Source organism: Podarcis erhardii (genome assembly GCF_964252035.2).
Source record: "Podarcis erhardii genome assembly, chromosome: 13".
Lineage (NCBI taxonomy): Eukaryota > Metazoa > Chordata > Lepidosauria > Squamata > Lacertidae > Podarcis > Podarcis erhardii.
Window position 1 is genome coordinate 34,078,301 of NC_138502.1, and position 27,123 is coordinate 34,105,423.

At 47.5% G+C, this 27,123-nt stretch overlaps 2 protein-coding genes across 3 annotated transcripts in view; one reads left to right on the plus strand and one right to left on the minus strand.

The window, feature by feature from the left end:
- Window positions 1-27,123, minus strand: part of SAMD14 (sterile alpha motif domain containing 14) — a 67,006-nt gene that overhangs the window by 5,327 nt on the left and 34,556 nt on the right. The gene's annotated exons all lie outside the window — the stretch shown is intronic.
- PDK2 (pyruvate dehydrogenase kinase 2) lies at window positions 2,174-27,002 on the plus strand. Of its 2 annotated transcripts, XM_081838077.1 has the most exons (12): window positions 2,174-2,391; window positions 6,568-6,709; window positions 13,293-13,364; window positions 14,036-14,220; window positions 14,987-15,076; window positions 17,121-17,198; window positions 17,754-17,783; window positions 20,373-20,449; window positions 21,727-21,825; window positions 22,446-22,553; window positions 22,656-22,769; window positions 25,110-27,002. In XM_081838077.1, the coding sequence occupies exons 1-12, from the start codon at window positions 2,271-2,273 to the stop codon at window positions 25,248-25,250; spliced, it is 1,257 nt and encodes a 418-aa protein (XP_081694203.1). In that variant the 5' UTR covers window positions 2,174-2,270; the 3' UTR covers window positions 25,251-27,002. The 2 variants fall into 2 exon arrangements, with proteins under 2 accessions (XP_081694203.1, XP_081694204.1); XM_081838078.1 differs by lacking the exon at window positions 17,754-17,783.

The following is a 27,123-nucleotide window of genomic DNA, read 5'->3' on the forward strand; positions in this document are numbered from 1 at the left end:
TATCAGAGAATGAGCACACCCCCTCTGCCCTCTGCCCACCCTCATTTCCCAGCTGTATATTAAATTATTAAGAATGTACTTAACTATATCTATGTGTATATAAATATATATATATTTGTTGCTCACTGGAATTTACCACTGTTTATGGTACTGGAGGTCTGGAATCATTGTGCCTTGGTTGTAAATAAGCTTGAGTGGCTATTTTATTTTATGAATAAAGAAATGACTCTGATTTGTAACTTGTGGCTTCCGGTTTTTGTTTTAATTTAATGAATGAGAATCCCCAAGCTCACTTCAGCAGCCTCTGATTTATGTTTGCGCATTCAAAGGAAGGCAGAGTTTGCTGAAAAAGTGTGGTTTTGCTGGCGATGGCTTGAGGTACACAGAAGTATTCCATGAACGCAGGATAGCACCCCTGTTTTGAGTTGATCGCCTCTAAACTGGGGCTCCCAGTGAGAAGGCAATTTGGACAAAGGGCTTAGCCAATCCGTATAGCCCAGCCAACACACCCAGATCAAATAGAACCAGGGTAAACAATCCTGGCTCTCCCTGTAAATCTGGGAAATGGTAATGGTCTTTAGCACATAGGTAAAAAAAGGTAAAGGACCCCTGGACAGTTAAGTCCATTCAAAGGCAACTATGGGTTTGCGGAGCTCATCTTGCTTCCAGGCCGAGGCAGCCAGCATTTGTCCACAGACAGCTTTCTGGGTCATGTGGCCAGCATGACTAAACAGCTTCTGGCACAACGGGACACTATGACAGAAACCAGAGCGCACGGAAACGCTGTTTACCTTCCTGACGGAGTACATAATTATCTACCTGCACTGGCGTGCTTTCGAACTGCTAGGTTGGCAGGAGCTGGGGCAAAGCAACGGGAGCTCACCGCATTGCGGGGATTCGAACCGCCAACCTTCTGATCAGCAAGTCCTAGGCTCTGTGGTTTAGACCACAGCGCCACCCACGTCCCTTTAGCACTTAAGCCTGTGTGTCTCTCATTTTCATAGCTGTCAACTTTTCCCTTTTCTTGTGAGGAATCTTATTGGGAATAAGGAAATTTCCCTTAAAAAAGGAAAATGTTGACAGCTATGCATTTTAGATATCGGTGCATAGTATCTAAAAAGCTCTCTTGGGGCCCCCCAAAACATTTAAAGGAAAAATAACTGGATGTACGAGACACGGGTGGCGCTATGGGTTAAACCAGAGCCTAGGACTTGCTGATCAGAAGGTCGTGGTTCGAATCCCCGCGATGGGATGAACTCCCGTTGCTCAGTCCCTGCTCCTGCCAACCTAGCAGTTCGAAAGCACGTCAAAGTGCAAGTAGATAAATAGGCGGGAAGGTAAACAGCGTTTCCGTGCGCTGCTCTGGTTCGCCAGAAGCGGCTTAGTCATGCTCGCCACATGACCCGGAAGCTGTGCGCCAGCTCCCTCGGCCAATAAAGCGAGATAAGCGCCGTAACCCCAGAGTTGGCCACGACTGGACCTAATGGTCGGGGTCCCTTTACCTAACTGGATGTACATTTTCAAAATATAAGATAAAAAACAAGTAAAATAAAACCTACATACAGCAACAGTGTTCTGTGTTGCCTAGGCTCCTAAGTAAGTATGATGTAAGGCCTGCTAGCCTGCTCCCTAAAATATGCATTTCTATAGATAGGGTGCCTGCATTCTGCATGTGCAAATGGCTTTAGATACCTATTAGGGTCCATAAATTACCATATAGCATATATTCAAGCCAAAAAACAGAGACAATTTGTTGTTGACAAAGGACAGCTGGACATACCAAGGGCCCCATTGCTTTCAGTAGCTTAGGGCCTCATCAAACCTAAATCCGGCCCTGAATATAATAAATGTAAGAAGCGACAAAAATGCAATTACAAATCGGACGACTTCTAGAACAGCACCTTACGACGACGGCAACAATAACAGGCAGAAAAAAGGAAGGGTTAAATCGGCGTGTCTCAAGGGGGGGGGGCGCACCGGAGCCTCCCCCTTCCTTTTCCACGTGGTGCGATCGCCTTCCCATTGGCCGGCCACGTCTTGTTTTTTTTCCGCCGCGGCCGCCCGTCAGAGTGGGTGGGCGGTCCCACGCCTCGGATTGGCCGGGAGCAGGTGAGGGCGGGGCTGTGCCTTTCCGGGGTTGGCGGCTCCTCCAGGGCTGTTGCCAGTCGCTCTCTGAGCCGCCCGAGAGTGCGGGTCGGCTCTTGCAAGGCGGGAGGGCCGCTGAGTTGGCCTGCCGGGGCCTGGCTGGTGCCAGTGCAGCCGCCGCCGCGATGCGCCTCCTGCGCTGCCTGCTGAAGGGCCATTCGGCGCTGGCCGGGGCGCCCAAGTACATCGAGCACTTCAGCAAGTTCTCGCCGTCCCCGCTTTCCATGAAGCAGTTCCTGGACTTCGGTGCGTGGACGGGCAGAGGGAGGCGGGCAGGCAGGGGAAGGAGGCGCATTGACCCACCAGCCGGGTCTCCCTGCTGTCTCCAAAAATAACAAGCCAATCCGCACAAATGTGTGTTTAAATCTCTTTGCATATGCTCTGTTGCTACTTAAACAACAGCGACAGACAAGAAGTTTTTTTAATGGTAAACAAAAGGGGTGGGAAGCTTTGGTTGCGTTTCTTCTTTGCTTTTGCTCCATAGATTATTATTATTTTTTAATGGTGAATTTTGAGGGAGGGGGAGTTTTGGAGCACATTCCTGTCTTGCGAGTGCAAGGAATGACCTGATTTGAGGGGGGTGGGGACTTGCTCCCAGGTAAGTGCATGTAGAGTTGTAGCCACTGGTTGCTGCGTTGTTTTTCTTAGCTGCCTTGGGTGTTTTGTAGGTGGGAAAGTGGGATAATAAGCATGATCTAGGGAAGCGAGAACCGGCTGTCCCCCACCCTCCTGCGCCCAGCTAAACTGGATTAAGGACCCGCTTCTCCTTTTGCCTCCCTAACCTTGTTAAGCCCATCCCCTGCCCTTGGGACTTCATCAAAGTTGAGTTATTCTGTTTCAGGTGTTCTGAACAGGTTTGACATGGTGGTGGTCTTGTGCAAGTGTGAGTAGAAGCAAGTCCTGTTGAGTTGAGTGGAATTGGCTGCCAGGTCAGTTTGCCTACAGAATTGCCACCTGGTAGATCAGTTGTGGATCAAACAGTTCAGTGTAACCAGGTGAATCATGAGATGACCTCAGAACACCCCTCCTCTGCGTAAATATACCAAGTAACACTTTAATCTGGCTCTCTGAACAGCATTCCCTATTTACCTATGGAGGAATGTCCGGCAGCCGGAACAGGTGATCTTTCCTCCTGTTTGTTTGTGTGTGAGAGAGAAGATTGGGAGCAGAGCTCACTTTGTGTGCAAAAGGTCTCGGGTTCAGTGACATCTCCAGTTAAAAGTTTATATAAGTAGATAAACATTCCTATGCACATGCAACTCCCCACCCCGCCGCCATAAGCGTGCAGGCACCCAACGTTCCTCAAATTTAGCCTGTTCTTTGCCTCCCGTGCAGTCCAGTAAATCTCTTCCGCCTGCGTGCTCCCATGCCTTTAACACACACACACCCATTTCCACAGCTAGATACTTCAGGCTGATCTCTGTGCTTCCACAAGTCACAGAGTGCACTTCCATAAGTAAATATGTCCTGTGTGTCTCAGATAAATGTAGTAACCCCCAAAAGGGGTCTGCATTGTTCCCGTTTCTGTATGTAAACATTCTGTTTTGTAAAGGGTTCTTGTGCCCTTCGTTGCCAATCCATTGCCATGTTTCTGAGAAATTTGTGGTGTGCAGAAGGCTCTGCTTAAATGCGGGACCAGTGTTTCCTGGGGGCTAAAAGTGTATATATATGAACTAGGGAATTGCTGCATTCACCCCTCTACTCCCCCCCCCCCCAATTGTCATTTGGTTCAGCAGTTTTACCTGCAGGGGGCTAGTATAGTTTCAATGCTGCTAAATGACCCAAATCTGAGTGGTGACAGCATCACCTTGTCCCTCTATCCACAAGGTTGCAAGTCAAACACCTGGATTAAATCTGGGCAGGTACAACTTGTAAAGTTCTGTTCCCAACAGTGCCCCTTTTGCCAGGATTTGCTCACTCGTCCACCTGGATTGACATCTCCCCAGACACACTGCTTTTTTGAAAGGACATCAGAGATGAATGAGAGGGAGCGGGCAGGACGGACAATATTTCAAAGTTCCCTGATGACAGAAGCGGTTCTTGTGAATTGCAAAGAGCTTGCCTCCTCGCTCTGGGTTTATGCTGCTGAGTTGGGAGGGGGGGGGAGTTTTGTGTGATGCCCTCTGAAGGATATGAAGGACAAGCGGTGCTGATTGGGGGATCCTCAGCGTCAAGACCTCCCTTAGCCCCACTTGCCAGTGGGTTTTTTGGCCAGTTCCCCCCTCCCTCCGTTTTCCCTGCAGTGCTTCATTCTTTTCAAAACAGCGGGGCTAAATAAAGAACTCCGCACTCTTTGCCTCAGTAGTAAACGGAAACATGCACAATGGATTCCTTGTCTCCCTTTCCAGCAGTTGCTTGCACAGCTCAGCTTGCTGCTTAGTTCTTTGACCTGTGTGCAGGTTTTCTTCGGGGGAGAGTTTGGATGGAAGGGGTGGGGGCGGTGGGGAAAACCTTTGGATGTATGGGGCCCAGCTTGCCTTCTCCTACATCCTCTGCTTGCTTTTCTGTCTCCTCTGTTTGCTGAACAGCTCCCTGTTTCCCTCTCCTTGCCCAGCGCTCTCACCTTGGGTTCCTCCTCCTTTTTTTGACAGCATAAATTGCTTCCACACATCTGCTTCAGTAATAAACACATCACGTTCCTGCTGTCTGCAGACCTTCCTCCTGTTAGTAGAGAAATACCCTGTTTCCATACGGTTTGATTTATAGAATTCAGAGGTGGCAGGGCTTGGAAATAACACCATCCAATCCTGTGTGTGTTTTTGGAAAGCTGGTTCCCCACCCCCACCCCGTGCTTCTTACTAATGCATTACAGTGGTTTCTGCTTTTCTTTTTTTTAAGCTCTCAAGACTTTTGTAAAATAAGCCGGGTATTTTCTTTTTAACCACCTTGGATTTCAAGGTCAAGCTGCGCCACCGAAAACAAATTCCAGCAGTTGCATGTGAGGGATTAAGGCCTGCTATGCTAATTCATTTGCCTGGGAGTAAGACGCGGGTGGCGCTGTGGTCTAAGCCACTGAGCCTCTTGGGCTTGCTGATCAGAAGGTTGGTAGTTCGAATCCCTGCGACAGGTTGAGCTCCCGTTGCTCTGTCCCAGCTCCTGCCAACCTAGCAGTTCAAGTAGATAAATAGGTACCGCTCCGGCGGGAAGGTAAATGGTGTTTCCGCATGCTTCTCTGGTTTCGCCAGAAGCAGCTTACTCATGCTGGCCACATAACCCGGAAAAAGTGTCTGCGGACAAACGTCAGCTCCCTTGGCCAGTAAAGCGAGATGAGCATCACAACCCCAGAGTCGTCTGCGACTGGACTTAACTGTCGGGGGTGCTTTACCTTTTAGGATCCTTTGAACTGAAGAAGACTTACTTACGAGTAGATGTGGTTAGGTTTGTGCTGCTTTTCTCCGTTCCTGCGCTTCCATCTACCCCAGTAAGGGAAAGCATTGAAATCCAAGGTAATCCATAGCAGATGTTGGAAATCCACCCCAGAAATGGAGCAGTAGCACCTGGGTGGATGGATTTGTCGGCAGCTGAAATGGCAAAGTGTGTGGCTATACAATATCTTGGCGCTTGAATCTATCATTTGGTTTCTAAATCTTGAGCAGAAACTTGCCCCCCTTTTCTTTGCAGTTTGTTCTCTGCAATCATGAGTCTAGCAACTTTCAAGGAGCAGAGCCTGAGCAGCTAGCTTATTCCGTGTTTGTTATCTTACTCCAACATAGCAAAAGCAACAGAGAGCTGTTAAGACACCTTAAATACTAAGAGCGTCACCTGAGCTTTCCCTGATGAGAACCTTTGTCATCATTAAGTATGGAGGGGACAGTGAAGGAAGATATATAATTTGTGTGTGTTTGTGTGTGCGCATGCATGCATGTTGCGCTTGTAATACTGTAGGTACATGGGAACATAGTTAATTGCAGGATCTGGAACAGGCATTGGCAAACTCAGCCCTCCAGATGTATTGGGACTACAACTCCCATCATCCCTGACCACTGGTCCTGTTAGCTAGGGATGATGGGAGTTGTAGTCCAAAACATCTGGAGGGCCAAGTTTGCCGCTGACTGATCTGGATCTTACAAGGCTAGAATTTTATAGATTATGCTCTGATTAGGGGGCCTTCGTTGGGGATCGCAGGCTGGTTTGCAATAACCTTCCAGAGTGGCACCTGGGATCCTGACCAGGGTTCAAATCCCCACCCGACATAAAGCCTTGGGCCGGTCGCTGCCTCTCAGTCTAACCTACCTCACAGGGTTGTTGTGGGGGCTATTTGAGGAGAGGGAGAACCCATGCATAACACCTTGAGCTCCTGGAGGAAAAAAAAAAAGAAGGGATAGAAACGCAGCAGTCAAATAAATAAATATTGGCTGGCGTAACCTTTTCCATGGGGCGTGCACCAGAACAGCTGATAGCAGGGTGTGTGGTTTTTTTCAGGATCCAGCAATGCCTGCGAGAAGACGTCGTTCACTTTCCTCCGCCAAGAACTCCCTGTCCGGCTGGCAAACATCATGAAGGAAATAAACCTTCTCCCAGACCGTGTGCTCGGCACCCCTTCCGTTCAGCTGGTGCAGAGCTGGTTAGTCCCTTCCGTTTATTTAGATGCTTATGGGCAGATAAAATCACAATATATATAAAAAAAACACCATACACAATAAAAACAAGAGCAAAAACGAACTAATAATACGCTCCCTCCCACAGCACATTTAAAAGTGCATCGGATGTCAGTCACCCTACCTGAAGAGGAACAATTGCTGCCTGGCACCTAAAGGTGTATGATGAAGGTGCCAGCCAAAACTCCCTGGGGAGAGCATTCCATAGACAGGGAGCCACTGCAGAAAAGGCCCTGTTCTTGTGTTGCCGCCCTCCAGTCCTCTCATGGAGGAGACACACGAAGATGGGCCTCGGAGGATGATCAGAGGTTCCTTTATTATACAGCCTGCCAAACCAAAGTGACTTTCCAGCCCTGGAGGGGATGTTACTCAGCTGGAGGGATAGGTCTTCTGGCTCGATATAAGGCAGTTTGACAGTGCCTGGCACCCTTTAGCAGTTGCCTGGGGGCTTCTCATTCACAGGGCTCTTTTACAGAGCCATTCTGCACAAGTCTACTCAGAAATGTAAACTCGGTGTTCGTCCTCTGTGGCCCTTCTTCATGTGCCTCCTCTGTGTAAGGTCTGGATCTGGTAACATGAGAAGGGTCTTCTCTGTAGTGGCTCCTCATTTGTGGAATGCTCTCCGCAGGGAGGCCTGCCTGGCGCCTTCATTATATAGTTTTAACCTCTGGGCAAAAATGTTCCTCTTCAACCAGGCCTTTGGCTGATTAATACTCTACAGCCTTTTAAATATGTCTGCGCAAACTGAGGTTTTCTTTTTTTAAAAAAAATAATATTTATTACTTTTAAACACTACAAAAAAAAGGGAAAGAGAAAAGAAGAAAAAAGAAAACAATACAATACAATGTATAAACATTACACAACACAACACTAACACAATAAACTAAACAAAACCAAACAAAAACAATTTAAAACACACATCTTACCATTTCAATATCTTATCTTTCATTCACTTGTTTCAACGACCTCCTCACACCTCCCTTTTTGTATTCTACTTCTATTAATTGTTTCAGCAAATCCTTTCCATCTTCCTCTATTTTCTGTCATCTTCCTCTATTTTCTGTCATCTTCCTCTATTTTCTGAGGTTTTCTTCTTGTTGTTGTTTTGGTTTAATTATTTTCTTGTGTTTTGTCTTGTATTTTATTCTGTCAATCGCCCTGAGATCTTTTGATGAAGGGTGGCATATAAATTCAATTAAATCAATCAATCAGTCAGTCAGTCAAACAATCAGTCAATCAGTCCTGTTCAGTTCAAAGGGGTTTACTCTAGGGTAACCCTGTGTAGAAGGGATGCGGGTGGCGCTAAAGGGTTAAACCACAGAGCCTAGGACTTGCTGATCGGCGGTTCGAATCCCCGCAACAGGGTCAGCTCCCGTTGCTCGGTCCCTGCTCTTGACCACCTAGCAGTTCAAAAGCACGTCAAAGTGCAAGTAGATAGGTACCGCTCCGGCGGGAAGGTAAACGGCGTTTCCATGAGCTGCTCTGGTTCACCAGAAGCAGCTTAATCATGCTGGCCACATGACCTGGAAGCTGTGCGTCGGCTCCCTCAGCCAATAAAGCGAGATGAGCGCCGCAACCCCAGAGTCGTCCGTGACTGGACCTAATGGTCAGGGGTCCCTTTACCTTTACCTTTTAACCCTGTGTAGAATTGTCATCTTGGCATCCAAAAACCAAAGCAGAGAAACTTTTCTCTTCGGGGCTTGTCTTTTTGTATATCATGACTCACACACAGAGTTTTAAAAAGATGTACAGTGGTACTTCGGGTTACAGACGCTTCAGGTTACAGACTCCGCTAACCCAGAAATAGTACCTCGGGTTAAGAACTTTGCTTCAGGATGAGAACAGAAATCATGCGGCAGCGGGAGGCCCCATTAGCTAAAGTGGTACCTCAGGTTAAGAACAGTTTCAGGTTAAGAACGGAACTCCAGAATGAATTAAGTTATTAACCTGAGGTACCACTGTACAGACTGTGCTTCCTTGCGTTTTGTGGCCACCTGTGCCGAACTGTTCACGAGTTTGTCTTTCCAGCCATTGTTTGTGTGCGTTTAAAAAATCATCTCGCTCTTATCTGTGTAGGCCAGGGATAGCGACCCTGTGAGCTTCCAGATGTTATTGGACTCCAACTCCCATCAGCCCCAGTTAGCAAAGCCCAGTGCTCGGGCCACGACATCTGGAGGGCCACGGGGGGTCTCTATTTCTGCTATAGGTCCAGGAAAACCCTTCTAAGTGTGGGTTTTGCTGGCCATCACTGAAGGTTGACAGACAAGAGTGGTTTATCCGAGAGGCAGTGGAAGTAAGTTCATAAGGAAAAGTAGCCTGTGATGAATGCAGCCACAACTGGTTAGCTCCTGATCTAAACCCCACCCTGCTAATCCCCTCTACCTCCCCGCCACCCGCCTTTAGCATGACATGAACACTTTATGCAAACATTGCAGTCCACAAGAGCTTAAAGGTAAAGGGACCCCTGACCATTAAGTCCAGTCATGACCGACTCTGGGGTTGCGACACTCATCTCACTTTATTGGCTGAGGAAGCCGGCATACAGCTTCCGGGTCACGTGGCCAGCATGACTAAGCCGCTCCTGGCGAACCAGAGCAGCGCATGGAAACGGCGTTTACCTTCCCCGCCAGAGTGGTACCTATTTATCTACTTGCACTTTGACGTGCTTTCGAACTGCTAGGTTGGCAGGAGCTGGGACCGAACAACAGGAGCTCACCCCGTCACGGGGATTTGAACCGCCGACCTTCTGATCGGCAAGTCCTAGGCTCTGTGGTTTAACCCACAGCGCCACCCGCATCCCTCCACAAGAGCTTACGTTTCAATAATTGAGTTGTCAAGGTGCTCTCCCCCCCCCACCCTTTTGCCTTGGAAGCACACAGGCTTTTTGCAATCTCTCAAACTGAAAATAGGGCTGCCGTTCTTTTCTCTTTTTTGGTGGTAAGGGGGCAGCTCTGAGTTAGAAGGACCGGTGGTTTTGGTGGAGATCAGGGAGCTGTTATGTGAGAAAAACAAGAAACAGCAGAGGGAGCCACAGATGTTGCTGGACTACAGCTCCCATCATCCCCTGAATTACAACTCACATCAGCTGTGCTGGCATCCTGCTGTCAGGGGACTGGCTGCTTGGGGCCATGTAGAGGGGTTTAGGAATAATGATTTGGATAACACAGTGTTTTTCTTGCCCTGATCTGCAAAAGTGTGTCTGTGTCTCAGAGTGGAAATAGGTTCTAAGCAGGGTGGATTTGATTTAAATCACGATTTAAATCACTAGTCATTAAGACTTGATTTAAATCACTAGTCAGTAAGACTTGATTTAAATCACTAGTCATTAAGACTCGATTTAAATCATTTTTTTACAGATAGACTCACTCTTGCTAGTATAATCTTAATATTTACAACCAGATGAAGGTTTCATTTTTGGAATAATAAATTCTCAGAGTAGTTTTTACAGTTATATCAAAAATTACTGATTTGGTTATACTGTTAGAAATACATAGACAGATAATTATGAAATTATTTTCAGGTTTAATAAGTTAGCTGTTTATATTTGGACAACTTTTCTGCTGTACTTTATTGGAAGGAGAAAAACAATCATTTCCTTAATAACAATTTAAACAATTTATTTAACTAAAACAGTAACATTATAGCATATGTATCCATGTTTGTTAACTGATGTGGTTAAACATTGTTGTTTTTTTAAAAAACAGACTGAGTTTTAGCACACATGAAAAACTTAAATACTTATTCCCTGATGAATAGCCTCTGGACTATAATGTAACTTAAATAGAAAACTATCTTTAGAAAGATTTTTCCTCCAAAAGCATTTTATTTTAAAAATACAATTTAAATTTTAAAAATCTGATTATTTTTTTTTTAAAAAATCATTGATTTTTATCCACCCTGGTTCTAAGGAGGGATGTGGCATGTCTCAATGGGGCTGAGGAGGGATTGTCATGTAGTTTGTGCTCTAAAACACTTTCAGCAGCTGTGAGCCTTTGGGTGGGTGAACCTGGCGGCTGACTCTTAAGAAATACAGTGGTACCTCGGGTTAAGAACTTAATTCGTTCTGGAGGTCCGTTCTTAACCTGAAACTGTTCTTAACCTGAGGTACCATTTTAGCTAATGGGGCCTCCTGCTGCCGCCAGCCCGCCGGAGCACGATTTCTGTTCTCATCCTGAGGTAAAGTTCTTCACCTGAGGTGCTATTACTGGGTTAGTGGAGTCTGTAACCTGAAGCGTTTTTAACCTGAAGCGTCTGTACCCTGAGGTACCACTGTAAACATACAAGGGAACAGGTGAGGTCTGTGCTTGGAACCTGATGCCGCAATAAATCTGTTGGCCTTTAAAGCATCCATCGCCAACCCGGTACCCTCCACATGCAACTGCCAGCAGCCTCAGCCAGCAGAACGGATGGGCATTTCTGTCCAGGTACATCAGGAGGGGGGCAGGTTGGCAAAGGATGCTTCACAGTGCCACAACACTCTGTTTTGTTTTCTTGCTGTGGCACACTCACCCTACGCGTCCTCAGAAAAGTGTAGCACCTTGTCAGATTCGGTTCTCGAGGAAGGAAGATGCTTGGCCGATTGCATGCCTGAGTCTTTTAACTTCTCTTTCCCTCATTCCCCTCCCCCCCCCTTTTTTAGGAAAGGGTTTTGGTTTGGTTTTCACTTCGCCTGAAGGTGCCGCTGCTTTTAAGCGGCTTGCACGAACTTTGTCCTACTTTGAGGGAAGCACGTGATGAGGGACTGTTTGTTTGCTTCGCTTCGCCCTGTTCTCAACATCCCTTCGCAGTTGCCGGAGAAACGCGGCGTAGGAAAACCGCGATTCCCCCACTGCAGAGCAAAGCGGCAAGTTGATTGTAGCAAACCCTCTCTCCCTCCCTGCACCCACCCAGTGCCCAAGCTGGCGTTGAAACCTGCCTGTTTCCTTATCAGCGCCTCCCTGCTACACTTTGTTATTAACAAATATGCTTCTTTCCTTCCATGCAGCCATCTCTCTTTCTCTCTCCACCCCCCACTTTTGTTTTAAAAGTTCCATTTGATTTCCCACAGATCAAAACCTGAAGGAGAGATGCAGGTGGAATATAGGTGATGCCTTTGTGCATGCACATTCACACAAACACAAATACAGTCATACCTCAGGTTACAGCTGCTTCAGGTTGTGTTTTTTCGGGTTGCGGACCGCCGATACCCAGAAGTACCAGAGTGGGTTACTTCTGGGTTTTGGCGGTCGTGCATGCGCAGAAGCACTAGATTGTTCTTTGCGCATGCGCAGAAGCACTGAATCTTAACCTGCGCGTGTGCAGACGCGGGTCGCGAACTCTGTGGGTTGTGAACTTGCATCCCACACGGATCACGTTTGCAACCCGAGCGTCCACTGTACGCATTTACAGTGGTACCTCGGGTTACATATGCTTCAGGTTGCAGATGCCTCAGGTTACAGACTCCACTAACCCAGAAATAGTACCTCGGGTTAAGAACTTTGCTTCAGGATGAAAGCAGAAATCGTGCTCCTGCGGTGTGGAGGCAGTGGGAGGCCCCATTAGCTAAAGTGGTGCTTCAGGTTAAGAACAGTTTCAGGTTAAGAACGGACCTCCAGAATGAATTAAGTACTTAACCCGAGGTACCACTGTATCAATATATGCATAGAATCAACAAATCTTAGAATTGTAGCGTTGGAAAGGACCATGAGGGTCATGCAAGTCCACCCCCTCCCCTGCAAGGCAGGAATCTTTTGCCGAGCGTGGGGCTCAAATCTACAGCCCTGAGTGTAGCTCAGTCAGTAGCGTACGAGACTCTTGATCTCAGGGTTGGGGGTTTGAGCCCCATGTGGGGCAAAAGATTCCTGCATTGCAGAGGGTTGGACTTGAGGACCCTCACAATCCCTTCCATCTCTATGATTCTTTGATTCTGTGGTCTAAATATATGTGTCTCTCCTTTAGCCTCTTGCCCTAACACTAATAATAATAATAATAATAATAAGAAGAAGAAGAAGAAGAAGAAGAAGAAGAAGAATTTATTTTTATACCCCACCCACCTGGTTGGGTTTCCCAAACCACTCTGGGCAGCTCCCAACAGAATATTAAAAACACCACCTCACATTAAGAACTTCCCTAAACAGGACTGGCTTCAGATGTCTTCTAAAAGTCAGATAGTTGTTCATTTACTTGACATCTGATGGGAGGGCATTCCACAGGGCGGGTGCCACTACCAAGAACGCCCTCCGCCTGGATCCCTGCAACCTCATTTCTCACAGGGAGGGCACGGCCAGAAGGCCCTTGGAGCTGGACCTCAGTGTCTGGGCTGAATGATGGCGGTGGAGACACTCCTTTGGGTATACTGGGTTGAGGCCATTTAGGGCATTAAAGGTCAGCACCAACACTTGGAATTGTGCTCGGAAATGTACTGGGAGCCAATGTAGGTCTTTCAGGACCGGTCTTATGTGGTCTCGGCGGTCTTCACATACCCAGTCCATGAAGGCTGCAGGCAACTCTTCACAAACTTCTTCTCCATCCAAGTAGTCCCTACTCTTCTTTCTTTCTTCCTTCTACCAGGTACGTGCAGAGCTTGCTGGACATCATGGTGTTCCTGGACAAAGACCCTGAGGACCAAGGGACGTTGGGACAGTGAGTTTGGGTTTTGGGGGGGAGGGAGGAGGCTGTTGAGCACAGCGCATACAAGAACCCCACCTCAGAGCATCACTGCAAAGCCACTTTTTATGTGACATCTTTCCTGCATGGAGAATGTCAACAATCTTGTCTGGAGTTGTTGCAGTATTGGGCTTTGGTCTGCTCTCACTGGAACGTGACTTGGGAATTCAAAATAATATTTTGGTTAAATCAATATAATTTAGCTTTGCTTGGGAAGCAAAAGGTTTGTAAAATTGCATAGAAATCATTCAAAATGATTGACAAGTACTTGCAGTTATGTGTTAATATTTTCAGAAGGTAAAATTAAAATCTGAAAGCGGTTTTATGTGCATCTTCATCAGACATAGACCTACCACAAAAATAATAGCAGATTGTTATTCCTCACGCCCCAAAAAACATATTTTAAAGACCCCTCATAGAAGAAATCTGCAGAAATTATGTTTAACACCCCCCACCGGCCAATGAGATGCCCTAATGGGGCAGAGTGTGTGATTTTCCTCTAGCACACAGTGAAGAGTAGGAGACCTGGGCCCTTGCCTAGTCAGAAAAATTTGAAGGACGTTGTCCCGCTCTCAGACAGAAGACCTACCTCCCGTTTTTGAGATTTATTCTTCTCCCCTCCTCCTTTGTGGCCTGTCTCCTACCAGATTCACAAACGCCCTGGTCACAATCCGTAACCGCCACAACGACGTGGTCCCCACCATGGCGCAGGGTGTGATCGAGTACAAAGAAGCTTATGGGGACGACCCCGTCACCAACCAAAACATCCAGTACTTCCTTGACCGCTTCTACCTGAGCCGCATTTCCATCCGCATGTTGATTAACCAGCACAGTGAGTTCAGTGGCAGCCATCTTGGATTCCTGTCCAACCCTAAACCTCCTTGTTCCTGGTCTGTAACACTGCTTCTGCAATTCCTTTTTCTTTTTCAATACAAATCTAAAGTTGTCTCCCCACCCTGTTTTTCGCAGCAGTTTCCTTCTTTCCCCTTCTTGCTGTATCATAGTAGTGGTGCTGTAGTCTAAACCACTGAGCCTCTTGGGCTTGCCAGTCAGAAGGTTGGCGGTTCGAATCCCCGCGATGGAGTAAGCTCCCGTTGCTCTGTCCCATCTCCTGCCAACCTAGCACTTCGGAAGCACACCAGTGGAAGTAGATAAAGAGGTACCGCTGTGGCGGGAAGGTAAACGGCATTTCCGTGTGCTCTTGTTTCTGTCCTGGTGTCCCGTTCTGCCAGAAGCGGTTTAGTCCTGTTGGCCACACAACCCGGAAAGCTGTCTGTGGACAAACACTGGCTCCCTTGGCCTGAAAGCAAGATGAGCGCCACAACCCCATAGTTGCCTTTGACTGGACTTAACCACCAGGGGTCCTTTACCTTTACTTTTTACCTACATACTTCCCAATCCTTTACTTAAAACAGTTTAAATTTTTATTCTTCTGCATACCCTGGGGCCTGTCACTGCCTCGAAGTGAAGTCGCCCATGCGTGGGGCAGCCCGACCCCCGTTCCTGGTGTTCCAGGATCTCCTCATTCCTGTCCTGTCATGGTTACCACATGCCATGGTTTCTGCCTTTGTTTACTTCACCCTTTCCCCCCCTTACAGCCTTGATTTTCGACGGCAGCACCAACCCGGCCCACCCCAAGCACATCGGCAGCATCGATCCCAACTGCAACGTCTCAGACGTGGTCAGAGGTCGGTGGGCTTTTATCTTCTGCGTCTCCCCCCCCTTCCTGAAAATGAATGAACTGCAGCTAAAATGCAGTGGAACCTCGGTTTTTGAACGTCTCCGTTGACAAACATTTTGGTTTTCAAACACTGTACGGTGGTACCTCGGGTTGCATACGCTTCAGGTTACAGACTCCGCTAACCCAGAAATAGTACCTCGGGTTAATAACTTTGCTTCAGGATGAGAACAGAAATCGTGCTCCGGCGTCGCGGTGGCAGCAGGAGGCCCCATTAGCTAAAGCGGTGCTTCAGGTTAAGAACAGTTTCAGGTTAAGAACGGACCTCCGGAATGAATTAAGTACTTAACCCGAGGTACCACTGTAAACCCGGAAGTAAATGCTTCAGGCTTTGAACACGCCTCAGAAGTTGAACATGCCCTGCGGCTTCCGCATTGTGTTTTTCATATTGAGGCTTCCATTTTGAATTTTTGAATATTCCGGAACTCGAATGGTCTTCCAGAACGGATTACATTTGGAAACTGAGGTACCACTGTATTATATTCATTTTTCACATGGTCTAGTCCTTCCCCTGCTCACCCCCCTAATATTCTTAGGGAAGGTCTCTTCTCTTCAGAGAGCAGCTGGAAGTAGGGGAGGAAAACGGTCCTTGTTTCCTTTCACTCTGCAGTTTTCATCTGAAATCTTTGGCGCAGTACTGCGCCCAGAGTTCAGAAACTCACCTCGTTAATGAAATTCCCTGTCGCAAAATGTGCCTAGAACAATGGGAGTTTCAAACACGGCCCTCACCTGAGGGCAGTGAGGGGGATTGCCACATGAGAACAGGCCATTTCAGGAGTCTGTGGAATTCTCTGGCGCCGTCCTTGTCGATGATTTCCTTGTTGTCGATTTCCACACCAAGCGAAGACTTTTCCTGTTTATCCAAGGCCTTGGGTCTATTAATGTTGCCTCATTTGCAACAGTCTTCAAGGGCAGCCCCACATGCAATGCTTGGTAGTAGTCTAACCTGCAGGTTACCAGGGGCACAGACAACCGAAGCCAGGCAGTTCTTTCATAGCTGAGTTTGAGTGTTCCCAAAGAGCAATTCAAAGGGAAATATCAAGAGAAGCGGAGGGAGAGTCCTCCGTGGCAAAGAAGCAGAAGCGATACAACTCACATTGCCTCCTGTTTCTCTTTTATTACTTGACGAATGGTGATTTTATTTCTTGGGGGGGCAGCTGGGACTTTAAGGGGAAGATCAGGAAAAAAATACTCCCTAATCCCATCTCCTAGCAGCCATTCCTGGTAATTCATACCAGCGTGCAGCAAAACCATTATGTTAAAAGAGTTCCAAAAGCAGACTGGGCTAATTAGATCTAAAGACTTGTTAAAACAAGATTTTGAGTCATCTACCAGACTGAAGCGGGACACGGGTGGCGCTGTGGGTTAAACCACAAGAGCCTAGGACTTGCCGATCAGAAGGTTGGCGGTTCGAATCCCCACGACGGGGTGAGCTCCCGTTGCTCGGGCCCTGCTCCTGCCAACCTAACAGTTCGAAAGCACATCAAATGCAAGTAGATAAATAGGTACCACTCCGGCGGGAAGGTAAAGGGCATTTCCGTGCGCTGCTCTGGTTCGCCAGAAGCGGCTTAGTCATACTGGCCACATGACCCGGAAGCTCTATGACGGCTCCCTCAGCCAGTAAGGCGAGATGAGCACCGCAACCCCAGAGTCCTCCATAATTAGACCTAATGGTCAGGGGTCCCTTTACCTTTACTGGAGACTGACTAATTGATAAAACGAAGATGGACAATCAGAATTATGAAATTAGAACCAACAAGCAAGAAAGCAAAATGTAAATAAAAGATATTACCTCAAGAAACCAGAACATGAGGAATCCCTGGAAATTATTTAATTTGGAATTTATAATTGGTGATAAATGTATATGAATTGATCTGATTTGTTAATAATTGGAAGATTTTTACTGGAAAATGAATACAAATTATAATTATTATTATTTAGCATACTGTGCTCCTGCAGCAACCTAAAATGTTGGGTCTCTCTTCCTGCCGCAGATGCTTACGACATGTCCAAGCTGTTGTGTGACAAATACTACATGGCTTCTCCCGACCTGGAGATCCAGGAAGTGAACGGTGAGTCCTGCAGAGCTAGAAGGCAGGGCAGCAAGATTGAAAAGAGGGTTCATTCAAACTCAGGGTGATAAAGGAAACATGGGTGCTCCGGTGGTGTCTAGGCCAAGAGCTGGTGGGCATCGATGAAGGCCGTTGTCCTAACTCTGCTTTACCTGGGAGCAAGCCTGTCGTACTCAGCAGAGCTTACTTCTAAGTAGATATGATCAGTACTGTGCTTGCAGGCCAGCTGTGGAAGGTCCTCTCGACTGCAGACAGGTTTCGCAAGGCTTCCTGATAAACAGAGGTGTTCCTCCTCCACCTGAATATGAGGCTCATAATCATAAACGTTGCAGAGACGGGACCTTAATTTACGCTGGAGTGTAATTTTGGGGAAATGGGCTTCGTAATAGCATTCTGATGGGTGGAAAATGCCCCAGGGTAGTCTGTTTCTGTTTTGGACTTCGAAACTTTCTCTCCAGGCTTCTCTTTTTAAATGAAATAAAAGAGAGAAAGTCCATCCTTTCAGCTTGTAGAGGAACTCTTGGCCTCATTCATTTCCTCCCCCTTTTAATTCAGCCTCTGGAACAGGACCTCAACCGTGGCCTAGTAAGTAAATCATTCAGTCAGCAGGCTGTCCTGAAGGTTAGCATTGTGGCTCAGTGGCTAAAGCTTTGCTAGAATCCCGGCTTCCTTCCTTGTGGCTTTTTTTTTATCGCCTCCTAAACCAAACGATAGCAGCTCCCGTCCCTTTACTTGGCAGCATGGCATGGAGAATTCAACAGGTGCAGCTCTTTGCAATGTGGAAATCGGAGTAATGGGAAATCCTAGTTAACGGACAACTTAGAGTAGATGCTTAACTTATCTCTTTCATCAAGACTTAGGGGCATGTTTGCATTTTTATTTTTTTGCATTCAGGACTGAATCGGTTCAATAAGGATATTGAATAAGGATATTTTGCACTTCTCCAGCATTTTCTAATAAATACAGAGCAGCCTTTGGGACAGAACGCAAATACTGATCTTGAATTAATAAAAGACAGAAAAACACAAGCTCTAGTTTGCTATTTTTCAGTGGTCATTTGCAGTCAAACAATCTCCCCCTCACAATTATGCAGCCCATCGTGTTCATTCTGGAAGGAAGGAAGAGCCCTACAATTTATTAACAATAGGTCTCTTTTTCCTGGGTCTGTGGTGGGAGATAAGCAAGATAAACTAGACAGGGGCAGATAGTGGTTCTGCTTCTCAGGTATCACCAAGGGATAAACAAACCACTTTCATCGCCCATGTATTAAAGCATCCAAGTTCCACTAACTAACAGCAGGCAACCCCGATTCACGTAGGAGAAGTCTGTCAAAAACTATGAAGCTACAGTGGCTAAATTGAGCGAGCTTCCATGTTCATGAGCAGTATACCCCGGATTTGAGTTTGAATGGTAGGGCTGTTGCAGTCATGCTTGGCTTGTGGGCTTTCCAAAGTCATCTGTTCGGCCCACGATGTTGGATTGGAGGGATCTTTGGTCTGTTTCAGCAGGACTCTGCCCAGGATGGTAAAAGCATTTAGCTCACAAGTGGACCTTCCCAACCATTCAATAGTATTTGGGGGGGAGGGAGAGTCCAGCTCATGAACAGGGAACACATATCAGCACACAATTGATATCAGACAGCCAAACGGTTGCATTCTGCCACTGAATAAATGTGCATAACCTCCAACGCTGCTTTATATTAGCTTGCAAAAATCTGATGGTTCTACAGCAACTAGAATTACGTACAGTAGTATGTTGGTTTTTGAATAGTCTAGTTCTCAAACGTTTTGGCTCCCAAACGCTGCAAACCCGGAAGTGAGTGTTCCAGTTTGCGGACTATTTTGGAAAGCCGAACGTCCGATGAGGCTTCTGTGGCTTCCAATTGGCTGCAGGAGCCAGTGGTTTCCGAACGTTTTGGAAGTCGAATGGACTTCCAGAACAGATTCCGTTCGACTTCTGAGCAGGGCCGAATTTAGGTTTGATGAGGCCCTAAGCTACTGAAGGCAATGGGGCCCTTTATATGTCCAGCTGTCCTTTGTCAGCAACAAATTGTAGCTGTTTTTTGTGTTGAATATATGCTATATGGTAATTTATGGACCTAATAGTTCCATACACAACACAAAACACTGTTGCTGTATGTAGGTTTTATTTTATATGTTTTTTATCTTATATTTTGGAAATGTACATCTTGTTGTTTTTTTCCTGTAATTTTTTGGGGGGCTCCCAAGATAGTGGGGCTCTAAGCTATAGCTTGTTTAGCTTATATGTAAATCCGGCACTGCTTCCGAGGTATGGCTGTAGAAGCATTTGGGGATTGTGCTTGTGGGAAATGGGAGCAGTTTTGTGCATGTCAAAGTGTGTGTGGGGTGGGGTGGGGAGGACTTGTGAAGAGCAATAGAAACGCTGACATGTCAGCCGATAAAGGTAAAGGGACCCCTGACCATTAGGTCCAGTCGTGGCTGACTCTGAGGTTGCAGCGCTCATCTCGCTTTATTGGCCGAGGGAGCCGGCGTACAGCTTCCGGGTCATGTGGCCAGCATGACTAAGCCGCTTCTGGCGAACCAGAGCAGCACACGGAAACGCCGTTTACCTTCCCGCCAGAGCGGTACCTATTTATCTACTTGCACTTTGACGTGCTTTCAAACTGTTAGGTTGGCAGGAGCAGGGACCGAGCAACGGGAGCTCACCCCGTCGTGGGGATTCAAACCGCCGGCCTCCTGATTGGCAAGCCCTAGGCTCTGTGGTTTAGACCACAGCGCCACCAGCGTCCCAATGTCAGCCTGATGGGGAGCTAAAAGAAGGAAGTCTTGGAGGGCTCCTAGCCAGCCAGGGAGCCAACCAAGGAGCCAGGGGAAAGGCTTCGGGGAGCAGGGAAATGCAAGGAGTCTCCTCTGCTTGTGAGGCCTTCTCTGCTTGGTTGAGTAGCTGAGGCGTCCTGTATTTTGGCATGACGGCATTGGGGGTGTGGCGTCTTGGGGGCAGCACCTGACATGAGCCAGAACATCTAACCTTGAACATGGAATCTGTGTGGCTAAAGCAGCATTTCTGAAAACTGGCAGGTAAATGCAGCAGGAAGCATGGACGATTTGCACGTGGCGGGTTGGTGGAAGGGAAGGTAGAGAATAGCAGTCATTTTGCTTTTAGTGACCTCTCCTCTCCTCTCCTGCTTCCTAGCTAACCACCCTGACCAGTCCATCCACATGGTCTATGTCCCGTCTCACCTGTACCACATGCTCTTCGAGCTGTTCAAGGTAATTCTTCCCTGCGGTTTTGATAGTAATAATAATACCTGAAGGAGCGTCTCCATTATTCAGCCCAGACACAGAGGTCCAGCGCTGAGGCCTTCTGGCGGTTCCCTCCTAGTGAGAAGTGAGGTTACAGGGAAGCAGGCAGAGGGCCTTCTCGGTGGTGGCGCCCTCCCTGTGGAACACCCTCCCATCAGATGTCGAGGAAATAAACAGCTCTCTTACCTTTAGAAGACATCTGAAGGCAGCCCTGTTTAGGGAAGTTTTTAATGATTGATGTTTTATCGCTTTTTAAATTATTGTTAATATTTTGTTGGGAGTTGCCCAGAGTGGCTGGAGAAACGCAGCCAGATGGGCAGGGTATAAATAATAATAATTTATCTATTTATTACAGTCCAATAATAGCCTCATTATAACAATGCCAAATTATAATACAATTACTAATACCAGTCATTGGAAGTCCCTCTTTTCGTCGCATATTCTGGCAAGGGAAGTAGTCTTGTTACTTTTGATAAATCAAAATCACACTTAGGAGATTCATAACCATTTTTTTAAAATTCTCAAACACACATGTCTCTTTAATACAATAAATATTACTGAGCAAACAAGCAATTGGAGGAAACCAATTGCTGGAGGATTTCCAGTGGAATCCTAATCCCTTCATGGATCCATAACGAGTTGTTGGAACGGGCCTGTTTGAGTTACCTTGATGGCAGTCGGCCATTTTCCCACCCGCATTCCTTTCCTTGTCGTCCTTAATGGCCGACTGCTGAGGTACATTCTAACTGCAGGAAGCAAATATGTGGCAGTTGGGTGTTCCCTTTTAGGGGCGTGAAGCTTAATTCTTCCAAATTTATTCAGCGAAGGGTCTTAAAAAATATGCTTCTGGGTGTGAGGAATTCCATTCTTCTGTTACTTTTGTGGTTGGACAGTGTTTAGCTTGCTAAGTCTAGGTTTGATGAAGAATCACCTAAGCTGCTTTTAGAAAACCAAGTAATTTTGATTTTACCTTCTGAAAATGCCAGGTCATGCTAACTAATAATAATATATAACTGCAAGTACTTGGGGATCATTTTTAATGATTTCTCTGCAATTTTACCTGCAGTTTACTTACCGAGCAACGCTAAATAATATTAATTCAACCAAAGTGTCTTTTGAATGCCCAAATCTTGTTGCAACATTTTTTGGAATTTGAAAGCTGAAATATTCAACCCAGTGGGGCAGGGAGGTCTGGTTTAGAAAAATCTGGCTAAGGGAGACCTCGTTTTTCCGTTGTCTTCCAGAACGCCATGAGAGCCACCGTAGAAAGCCACGAGTCCAGCCTCACGTTACCGCCCATCAAGGTGATGGTGTCCCTGGGCCAAGAAGACCTCTCCATCAGGGTAAGCAGGGAGACTGGGAAGGGAGGAGTTTCAGAAGGAAATCGTTCAGAAAGAGTGGCTGCCGGGACCACATAACACCAGTCCTGAGAGATCTGCATTGTCTCCCAGTACGTTCCTGAGCACAATTCAAAGTGTTGGTGCTGACCTTTGAAGCCCTAAACGGCCTTGGTCCTGTATACCTGAAGGAGCGTCTCCACCCCCATCATTCACTGAGGTCCAGCGCCGAAGGCTTTCTGGAGGTTCCCTCATTGCGAGAAGTGTGGTTACAGGGAACCAGGCAGAGGGCCTTCTTGGTAGTGGCACCCGCCCTGTGGAACGCCCTCCCCATCAGATGTCAAGAAAATAAGCAGCTATCTTATCTTTAAAAGACATCTAAAGGCAGCCCTGTTTAGGGAAGTTTTTAATATCTAATGCTGTATTGTTTTTAACACTCGATTGGGAGCTGCCCGGAGTGGCGGGGTATAAATAATAAACTCAGCCAGATGGGTGGGGTATAATTTTATTATTATTATTATTATTATTATCATCATCATCATCATCATCATCATCATCTAGCAGCAGTAACTGCCCCCCCTACCCCATCACAATTGATGCTATTTCCCCTCCCTGTCTTGGAACAGATGAGCGACCGCGGAGGTGGGGTCCCTCTGCGCAAGATAGAGCGGCTCTTCAGCTATATGTATTCCACAGCACCCAAGCCAGAGTTGGGGACCGGAGGGACGCCCCTGGTATGTGCTCTTAACTGGGCCCAGAGTGGTGGGAGGGAAAAAGAGAGAGAGAGAAGACCATTTACTAACCACACTCCTGTCCTTTCCTCCTGCTAAAACCAGGCTGGCTTTGGGTACGGCTTGCCAATTTCCAGACTCTACGCCAAGTATTTCCAAGGTGACCTTCAGCTCTTCTCCATGGAGGGGTTTGGGACTGATGCTGTCATCTATTTGAAGGTGAGTTGGTCTCGTCCTTTGTCTTCCTTCCCCCACCCCGCAAATGTGACTTCCTTCTTTTGGGTGCTCACCTAGTTTCTTCACATACCGACCCATTGAGGAGCTGTTCCTTTCCTGCTTCTCAGGAGAGATGAACGTTATAATAATCATAATAATACTTTATTATTTATGCACGTCAGAGTGCAAGTAGATAAATAGGTACCGCTCTGGCGGGAAGGTAAACGGCGTTTCCGTGTGCTGCTCTGGTTCGCCAGAAGCGACTTAGTCATGCTGGCCACATGACCCGGAAGCTGTACGCCAGTTCCCTCAGCCAATAAAGCGAGATGAGCACCGCAACCCCAGAGTCGGTCACGACTGGACTAATGGTCAGGGGTCCCTTTACCTTTACCTTACATCTGGCTGGGTTTCCCCAGCCACTCTGGGCTGCTTCGAACAGAATATTAAAATACAATAGTCTATTAAACATTAAAAGCTTCCCTAAACAGGGCTGCCTTCAGATGTCTTCTAAAAGTCTGGTAGTTGTTGTTCTCTTTGACATCTGGTGGGAGGGCGTTCCACAGGGCGAGTGCCACTACCGAGAAGGCCCTCTGCCTGGTTCCCTGTAACTTGGCTTCTCGCAACGAGGGAACCACCAGATGGCCCTTGGAGCTGGATCTCAGTTCCTTTTAACACGCTTGTCTTTTTGTGGATCTCTCCGCAAGAGGCTGTAGTTGCCGTTATTATCATTATCAGTTTGGTTTCTTTACCCCTCTGTTCATCGTAAGGTCCCAGGGCACAGGTTGCCACAATTTAAAATCCAGTATTAAAAGCAGATTGAAACAATATTTCTCAATCAGGTAATTTTTTTAAACCACAAGGAAGCAGTGGATTGGTTAACACGGCCAGGTAATGAAAAGCGTAACACACGTTCGAAACGAAAGCTTAGGGATGTTTGCTCTGCAGGCCATCTGCTTTGGAGCAGCTCAGCTGAGCCAAGGCCCAAGGACTTGTGCACCTTATGCTCCTGAGGTCATTTGCCTTGGAACAAAACCAAGGGCAGAGAGTCCACGAGTGACATCAGTTGGGTCATTGCCTCATAGTGCCTATGAAAGTGGGCGTGGTAGGGAAAGCCACTTCCGAGGACTCGTAATCTTACTAGTTAGGTGGTGGCTTAAAGGATGGGCGTTAACTTTGCCACACGTGTTACAGTGAGGGGGGGAGGTATTTGATCCCCTGCTAAATTTGCCCGTTTGCGTAATTTTAATGGTAGGCTAATTGTAGCTGTGAGAGACAGAATAACAATATTTTACTGGAATTTAGTCTTGTAGCCCAGTCCAGCCTTGTGCATGTCTACAATCTTGTCCCTGACATCCTTGGACAACTCTTTGGTCTTGGTCATGGTGGCTACTTTGGAATCTGCTGGATTGATTGCTTCTGTCGACGGCTGTCTTTTTTACAGGTACTGTAACGAGCTGGGATTACAGGTAAGACCTCTTCCTTACAGCAGGTGCTTCTAATCTCAGCTCGTTACATACAGTGAAGATACCAGGTAGCCTGACATCTGGCTGGTTGATAGGGGATCAAATACTTATTTCACTCATTATAGTGCACATCAGTCTCTGACTTTTGTCTTCTGGGTTTCTGGGGTTTTTTCCTGTTGTTGTTCTGTCTCTCACAGCTGCAATAAACCTACCATAAAAATGATGGGCTGGTCATTTCTTCATCAGGGGACGAACGAGCAAATTTAGCAGGGGATCAAATACTTCCCCCCCTCACTGTACTTTCTTCCGAAAGCCCTGAAGTGTCACTGGGAATTCCAAAAGAAGCCCGGGCGAAGAGGACCTTTGTTTTGGGTGCATGTTTGGGTTAGGAGAACCTCTACGGGAGTTTTTGTGACCCTTCTTCAGCCGTTGACTCTGTACAAGAACTCCATGAGTCTCCTGTTGCTATTAAAATAGGGACTGTGGGAAGGCTGTTAACTTTTTCTGTCTCTCCCTCCCCACACATACCTTACAAAAACACACACACACACCCCAAAGATACAACCTGGCAGTGGAAAAATCTATACTGCTACAATGCCCATCTCCCTGAGCCAGTTTGGCCAGTGGCTGAGGATCATGGGAGTTGTAGTCCAGCATCTGCAGGGCACCACACTGGCTCTCCCTTTTGGAGTGAGCTCCCCAACTTGCAGGGCCCACAGTGGTCACCTGGTGGTCCCTGTGGGCACTGCCAGGTACAGGGGGTTGAACGCACGGTGAATTGGGCACTTACAGCCCCAGAGCCGCCATTTGCGGCGCGTTGGCCGTGCACCTGGCCCTGCCAGGAGCCCCTCATCCCACACTGCTTTTGTCCCTTTCCCAGGCCTTGTCAACAGACTCTGTCGAGCGGCTTCCGGTGTACAACAAATCGGCTTGGCGCCACTACCAGACCATCCAGGAAGCCGACGACTGGTGCGTGCCCAGTACAGAGCCCAAGAACACCTCCACGTACAGGGTGACCTAAGACGGAGACTTCTGCTCGCTCGAGGGAACGGTGTCTCGACGCCCGGCCTCATCGACGGAGGCACTGAAACTTTGGGGCGGGAAAGAGAAACACGGGATGATCATCACCAGCACAAACCCACCTCGTTCTGCAAGAGCTCGTGGTTGGCCTGGCCTGGAGCCTGGCAGCTTCTCAGATTCGATTTTTGGAAGTACGTAGCCTAGATCTCCTTCACAAATATTGCCGCAGCCCCGCATGGAACTTCTTCTCCTTCTCCTTGCCCCTCAGAACTGCCCTCTGGCCTAGCCAATTGGAGTTTGCCTTCCACGAGTGGTTTGGATCATACTTAAGTGTTTTGCACACCATCTATTATTATTATTATTATTATTATTATTATTATTATTATTATACCTTAAAATGGAAGAGCTTAAAGGATTGGGCACTTAAGATTTAGAGAAGAGTCAGAAAAGGATGGCAGAGCAGCTGGCGCATGTGGGGTGTGTTCGTTTCCTGACATGGCGGACAGAGGGGAAGTGTCACCTACAGGCAGATAAACCTATTGAAACGAGCAGGCAAGCTTGAGAAAATTCAAGGCCGCCTGGGTTGCTTCTCAACGCAAGCAGAAGAGGGAGGGCAGCTTCTGGTACACAGAAACCCTTGCATTACATTCTGTACCTTTCCCAATGTGTATGACTCCCCAGCTAGGGAGGACGTGACATGAAAAAGAGGCCGTTTGAACTGCGGGTTGGGTAGGTGGGAGATGAGTACCCAGACTAGGGGCAGACAGACTGTAGGTGTGCAGTGGGATCTGTGCCAGCCTTGGAAGGAGATCTCAGAATTTCACTGGTGGCTCCCTACTCAGTCGGCTTGTCCACCCACCATTGGCTGAAATGGTTCCATGGCTGAGCGCAGATCTGCTCCCAGTGAGGCTGATGCTGACATGCTTCCCTTCGTGGTGGGGAAAAAAATCCTGCGCACCCTGTTTTCTGCGAGCCAAAGCGTTGCCCCCGAACGGGGTGGGCAGTTTGGGGGAGCCTTGCAATGCCAGAATTCCCACGTGATGCTTGCAGGAGCCACACGGAGCTGCTAGGTCGCTTGAGGCGCTGTAGCAAAGCCTTGTGGGAAAAACATGGCGGCGTAAGCAACTGGGCCTAGTTCAGTGGGTTGTGGTGGGTGAGGGAGAGGCTGGGGTGGGGAGTGTTGAGGGCTTCCCCCTTCAACTCCGGTGGAGCAAGTGGGGGTCTCTGCCCAGAGAAGAAAAGGATTGTCTCCTTGACTATGGTGTGTGGAAGTGATAGGCAGGAGTCGCTGTTTGCAGTATTGGTGCCCAGTTTGGGAGGTGCAAAGACCTCCTCTGCCATTCCTCCTTCCTTCTCCTGTAGCTCCTGCCAGGGTCCCTCATTTCTGGTCCTCATTCGAAGCAAATGGGAGTGGTGATGGGTTTGTGGGCAAAGCGTCCCCATCCGACTCCTGCCATTGCTTTCCATTTCGATCGCTTCCCCAATTCATCTAAGCAGGAATCGCCTGCGCCCCTCCCCCAAATTCTTCTGATCTCACCTTGTGGCTCCCCAAGCAACTGCCAGCCAGCCTTTGCTTGGAACCTCCTGCATGGCACGCTCTCGAATTGTCTGGAAGTTTCCATGTACATATATATATAGATAGATAGATCTATTTTATTCTCTGGGTGGAACCACGGACACACAAAAACGGCCGCAGTATTCTTTGCTCGCTGACGAACCATCGGGGGAAAGAACCATTAAATTTTAAACCCTACCTCCCTGGTTGTGTGACGCGTTGCTTCATTGTGGATTGACCTTTTGGTGTTGGGTTTTCGTCGCCCCACGTTTACTGACTTTTTAAGGAATTGTAGAATAGAAGAATGCTCCGTTAGAGT